Consider the following 6537-nt stretch of genomic DNA (forward strand, 5'->3'; position numbering starts at 1 on the left):
GTGGTATCTTTAAAGTTTCGCAAGTAATTCCGACAGACGGGACTCAGGTTTAACGTCCATCCGAGTGACGTCACACACGTTGATGAATCGCACGTCACAGTAACCTCCTCACCTGTGAAACACCTGGATGACAGTTCTCCCTGGGTCAGGGTCAGGAATCGAACCCAGACTCTGCAGCTCAGAGCGAGTGTTCGTCCCTCTCGTCCATCGTGTCCGAGTCCTTGATGATAAATCACCACAATGTTTAATTATTAAAATATTGATAATTTAATTAAATAAACAAACCCCTCCCCCATCTTTGAAAGGAAGTCACGAGCTGGTCTCGTCCTCTAATCGATGTACAAAGTACTAGTTAAGCTAGTTATGTACACACGGTACATTAACCACTATAATGATATGTCAGGTTTGACATGAGTGATCCCCATGTGGGGTTGAGGGAGATCGGGGTTAAACCCCCACGGATCACGTGTCCCGCAGGTTGGATGATTCGGTTCTTCCCACCTTGTACCGGTTACGTGTTCTGCATGATCCGTACGATCGGAGTTCTGAGAAGATCGCTCGGGGAGACGTGTTCATGGAGTCGGGCGGGATCGGTGAGTTCCTCCGTCACAGTTTGTACCATTTGTCCGTGAACGGGTCTTTCATCGGTTTGTACAAACGTTTTGTCTCGGGACTTGTCCCTCTTCTCCCTCCCTAAACCCCCCGCCCCTCCCCCACCCTGTTCAGATGTTCTGATGAAACTGGTTCGTTCCGCGTCCCCGGATGGTTCCCAGGTCCCGGACGAGGCGGTGAGGAGGGTGGAGATGGCGATGGGACTGATACTGGATTACTGCAAATCACTCGAACAAAGTGAGTTTTGGGAACAGGAGGGGGGAGGGGAGACGTGGGGGTTAAACGGGGGTTGTTTCGTTTGTTCTAAACCGAAGACCCCATCGTGGGGTCGAATCCCGGACCCAGACCCGGACCCCTTGTGAGTAATTTTAAATGAAAACATCACGAGGAGTTTAATATAAATGGGGAATTAAATGTGGGAATGAATAACGAGGTACAAACTATGATCACCGACGGGGGCGGGGGGGGGAATGGAGGGGTTTATTCATTCGGGATCAGTAATTTCAGAGAGGAAGTGAAATGAGGTTACAATGATTCACTCCTCGAATTACCCCCTCAACTCACTTGGCTCCATTTCCCATCCCCCCCTGACTCCCCCACCCCCAGTGATTATAAAAAGGGAATGAAACGTTAAATGAAGTAAAATAAATATTTAAATAGGAGGAAGATTATCAGATAATGAGGGAATAACGATGGTGGAGCTCGAGGATGTAAAGGTGATCTTCAGGTATTTCGTGTCTCGCTCTCTCTGATCGATCTCTCTGGTCTTGTCCCCCAATTACCTCCTCTCGGGTTTCCGTACGATGTGAGTTTTAATTATTATTTAATCCATTGATTGATCCAAACCGATCAATTATATCAAACCGATCAAAAACCCCTTGTAATTAGTGATCACGATTAATTAATAATTATTCATAATGTTTAAAATGCCAAATGTTTCAGATCACGTGATTCGTTAATTCATTTCAAATTGGTCACACGACAGGTGAAGGTTTCTGGGGGTGTTCGAGTCTCTGATGGGATTCCCAGGTGTTATCGGTGTGATTTCAACCACTCGTGAAATGGAGGATGTTTGGAGTTAATTGGTGGATGTGGGAGTTATCGAGGCTCGTGGGAACAAACCCGTTGGGAGGGGTCAAAGGTTGAGATGATATCTGTGATGTTGACCTTTAATAACCCCACTTCGTCCCCCTTGTGACCTTTTCACATCTCAAGCCTGAACCCCTTTCTTCACCAGGTGCTCGATGTTAACCCTTTTCTTCACCAGGTGCTCGATGTTAACCCCTTTCTTCACCAGGTGCTCGATGTTAACCCCTTTCTTCACCAGGTGCTTGATGTTAACCCCTTTCTTCACCAGGTGCTCGATGTTAACCCCTTTCTTCACCAGGTGCTCGATGTTAACCCCTTTCTTCACCAGGTGCTCGATGTTAACCCCTTTCTTCACCAGGTGCTCGATGTTAACCCCTTTCTTCACAAGGTGCTCGATGTTAACCCCTTTCTTCACCAGGTGCTCGATGTTAACCCCTTTCTTCACCAGGTGCTCGATGTTAACCCCTTTCTTCACCAGGTGCTCGATGTTAACCCCTTTCTTCACCAGGTGCTCGGTGTTAACCCCGAGTTTGTTTGACCCGGTTTCAGACCTCATGAATGTGAACCCCGGGTTAATACTTACCCCCGGGTTTTATTTCTACAGCGTTAACCCCCACTCAGTGTAATATCATTAACATGTATTATTTGTTTCCTCCACTACCGAAGGTGAACGAGGTGATGTTTTCACCCCTCTCTGTGTTTGTTAATTGCAAAATCTAAGATTTTGAAACTCACATGGTAGAAATTCTCAGAACCAACAACACTATTGTTTTTGTGGGATAAAGGTCAAAAGTCAACATTGGCCAAAAGGTCAACAACTAAAGTGGTATTTCTAAAATCCTCAATTTTCATCCGATTGACTTGAAATTTGAGGAGGATTTGCATATTTTGTCAGTTCAACCAACAATTATTTTTGAAATCAAATTTGTTTTATGAATTTTGAAAGTGTCGTGCTCTGCACGACGTCTTCTTCTTGTTTGTTTGTGTCCAGGATATCTCTAAAAGTTGTAGGTGGATTCGGATAAAATTTGATGGACAGGTTGGATGTGTGACAAGGACAAACTGTTTAGATTTTGGTGAAGATCCGGATCCGGATCCGACTACTCGAATTTTTACCATTGAGAGATGGGGCCAAAAATGATATATAGCACGATATGTCAAAAAGTTGTGGACGGATTCGGATGAAACTTGGTGGACAGGTTGAGAGTGTGACCACGACGAATTGATTCGATTTTGGTGAAGACCTGGATCTGGATATGAGAATTATTTGGTTTTTTTTAAGTGATTCTTCACCATCGAGAGAAAGGGCCAAAAACTATATATAGCAAGATATTTCGAAAAGTTATTGGTCCCGATATGTTCTCGTGGATCAGGCATTACGTGGTGGAGGTATGCGCTCTACTGAGTGGCCTACTAGTTTAAACATACATCACACTTGCACAATATTGTTAAATACAAAAAGGTTAACGGTCATCAATCCGAATACGCCTTCCATTGATGTATCACTCGCTGTTGTGGGTTCTAACAGGTGTGAAACATCGAGCTGATCATGTGAATCAGGAACACAATAAGAGAATAGCGAGCTCAGGGTGTGAAACATCGAACTGATCACGTGATCCAGGAAATAAATCATCTGATCGAGCGAACTCAGGCATTAGCAACAACTCTTCTCCACAGATCCCTTCTCTCCATACAGCCTGGCAACTCCCACCTGCCAATACCCGAATCGCGCTCTAGAGTATCGATGTAGGTTAGGGCCGGTCTACCTCGTATTCTGTGACCGTGCAATGGTTCCCATAGGATAGCGCTATGGACAGTTTCCTCCCGGCTTCTCCAGCAATGTCCGCTGAACCTAAGACGCCTGTGCAGTAATGTCTGTGTGATACCTGTGGTAGTGTACCATATAGCAGTATAGCTCACTCTGTGTCAGGTGCTGTCGCCAAGAAACGTTCATGGCGGCTCTTAGAAGTCTCGTATAAACCCCATCTAATCTCGTGGTCAAGGTTTGTGTAAGTGTCCAACATTCTGCTCCATGGAGGAGTACACTTTCAACAGCAGCTTGAAAAAATCCTCGCTTTTGATCTCGGGTCAGTTCGCTTTTCCAGATGGTAGTTGACTTTGACGCTGCCCAGGAATTGGCAATTCGAATTTCCATGTCCCTAGCAGTGCCATCTTCCCAAGATCCTCGGTACTGAAAATCACTGACGTGTTTTAGTGTATCTCCCTGAAGAGCAACACGTGTGTTCTCATGAGTGGTGTTGAATGACATGTACTCTGTTTTGCCAGCGTTGATATTAAGGCCGATCTCTTTGGCAGCAGATTCGACCCTCCACAGGAGTTTTTGTGTATCCCGGAAGGTATCAGAAAGTAACGCGATGTCATCACCAAAGTCGGTATCTGTGATGGTTACCGCAGGATACCTCTTGCTTCGGCGTTGTTGCAGAGTAAATCCGAGTTGCTCATGATCTCTCGTTGCTTTGCGCATCGCATAATCAAGCATGATGATAAACAGGAATGGTGCTAGAGTATCCCCCTGAAGGACGCCTGCAAGAATAGCAAAGAAGTCAGTGTCGCCGTCAGGGCTCTTAATATGTCCGATGGTGTCATTATACATGATGCCAATGGCATTGACGTAGAACTGTGGGATGCCGTAAGCTTGGATAATTTGGAGCATTTTACCTCGGTGGATGCTGTCGAAGGCTTTTCGGAAATCTACAAATGTTAAAATGGCAGGTCGATGTTTTACTTTAATGCCTTCGATTATCCTTCTGAGTGTCAGAATTTGCGCAATGGTACCTCTGTTTGGATGGAAGCCATTTTGATTCTTGCGAAGTGGGGGTTCAATATTGGGACGAATTCGGTATAGCAGTAGCTTGTTGTATATTTTAGCCGAAATGCAGGTTAAACTGATACCCCTATAATTACTAGCTCGGCCCAGATCACCCTTTTTCGGGAAAGGGAGTATAACACTTCTGGACCACTCTGATGGTTTGTCCCCATGTAATGCCATATTGCAAATATCGAGCACATGCTGGTTTAGAGCTCCACTTTTCCAGACTTCAGCGGGGATGTTATCACAGCCAGTAGCCTTATTGCAGGACATGGTCTTAACAACTGATATCACTTCGTCCATGGTGAAGGGGTCAGTGTTGATCGGCAGGGTATCATCCACCACAGTCTCAACTGGTACATCAATTACCGATGGTGGTTCCCCTAGAAGCTGCTCAAAGTACTGCTGCCATTTGTTGAGCCTGTCTTGTGGATTTTCAGCTCTTAGCTTTCCCTGGTTTGTACTCTTTCGACCAGAGATGTCATTTACGGTTTGCCATGCCAACCTCGACTGATGTTGTTGGGTTGCAGCAGTGATCAAATGGGTCTTTTCTTGCACATACTGCTCTTGACTCTACTTATAAGCTTCCTTCAGCTCTCGTTTGGCTTGATCATATGCAGTAAAGTCTACAACATGGTCATCATTCAAGAGTATTGCTCTATGTGCGTCTTTGAGCTGAGTGTGTTTCTCAAGGACGATGTGGTCTTCCCAAGGCACTCTCCGTCGTCTTCTTTGGCGTGATGGAACATGCCTCTTTGCAGCATACTCATGTGCTCTGATGATGTTAGTGTAAACAGACTCTGCTGTGGAGCTTTCATCGGCAGCTTGCAGCACCTCGAATCGGTTGTTGACTTCGGTGTAAGCGAAGCGTACGTCATTATTGGTGAGAAGTTTGCTCCAATCATGCTGTTGTGATCTTTGACTCTTAACGTGAGAGCGGAAGCTAAGTCGAATTCGCGCCGTAACTATTTGGTGATCGGAACCAACTGAATGAAAGGTGTTATATGGCTCGCAATCTACTGCACTGCTGTGTCGCTTCCTATTCATGAGGATGTAGTCTCGCTGTGCCCGTTGCTGGTTCGGATAAGTGAATGTCCATTGTTTCCCAGGTCGTTTTCGAAAAGAGTTGTTGAGGGAAAACAATTCGCAGCCAGCAACCAGATCGAGTAGAAAACGGCCATTTCGGTTTGTTTCATCATGATAGGAGTTTTCGTGGCAGTCATTCTTGCCGATCTTAGCGTTCATATCCCCTCCCACTATCAAGACATTATGCTTCGGGACAGCTTTGATCAAGTCTGTCAGTTGGTTATACAATGCTAAAGCATCTTCTTCATCGGAGACGTTCGTTGGACTGCAGCATGAAATGATGGTGGTTTGGGGGTTGCCGTTAAACGAGGCAGTCAAGAGTCGCTTGTCGATTATCTCGATGTTGTTGAGGGCTTGGACAGCTTTGCTACTTCGAAGGAAATCGACTCCTCCGATGGTAGCATTCTGCTGGTTCTTCCAAGCTGAACTAGTCACTAGTGTCCATCCTTTCCCCAGGTCATCATATTTGATGTCGATGTCTTCATGAAGGATACGATGTTCTTGAATGCAGATGACACAGATGTTGTGGTGATCTGCATTCACAACTAGCTCATTTACCTTCTCGATGGAGTTGATGGTTCGAGTGTGGAGTGTCGATACTCGTACTGTACTCCGCCACTTAACAATCCCGCTCGGATTGTTAGGCTTTCGACCAGTAGCATACTTATCGGACCCAGCCTGGTCTCCAACTGGAGAACGCGGTCCTTTTGTGGCTGCGTGACGACCGATGCAGCATGAAGATTTCGTAGTGTTTGAAGTCATTGTTGCTGTTGCCTCTCGATGGCAGAAATAATCGACAGTGGTTGCCAGTCCTATTGTAGATCGCGGTGTTCGCTTGAACCGGTCTCCCCCCTAAGGCGGAGTGCCCTTCATACCGTTCTGCAAGTATATTAGCAGTCGCTAATTCGTGCCTCACGAAT

At 45.8% G+C, this 6537-nt stretch overlaps 1 protein-coding gene across 6 annotated transcripts in view; it reads left to right on the forward strand.

Annotated features, from left to right (window-relative positions):
- Positions 1-6537, forward strand: part of LOC147016459 (uncharacterized) — a 428934-nt gene that overhangs the window by 190316 nt on the left and 232081 nt on the right. For all 6 annotated transcript variants that reach the window (XM_085845134.1, XM_085845133.1, XM_085845135.1 and 3 more), the window contains exons 4-5: positions 478-593; positions 727-849. In XM_085845134.1, the coding sequence (XP_085701260.1) occupies positions 478-593; positions 727-849 (239 nt within the window). The remainder of the gene's footprint in view (positions 1-477; positions 594-726; positions 850-6537) is intronic.

Source organism: Eptatretus burgeri, chromosome 11 (assembly GCF_056783735.1).
Source record: "Eptatretus burgeri isolate ZD-2024b chromosome 11, Ebu_testis_v1, whole genome shotgun sequence".
Taxonomy (NCBI): domain Eukaryota; kingdom Metazoa; phylum Chordata; class Myxini; order Myxiniformes; family Myxinidae; genus Eptatretus; species Eptatretus burgeri.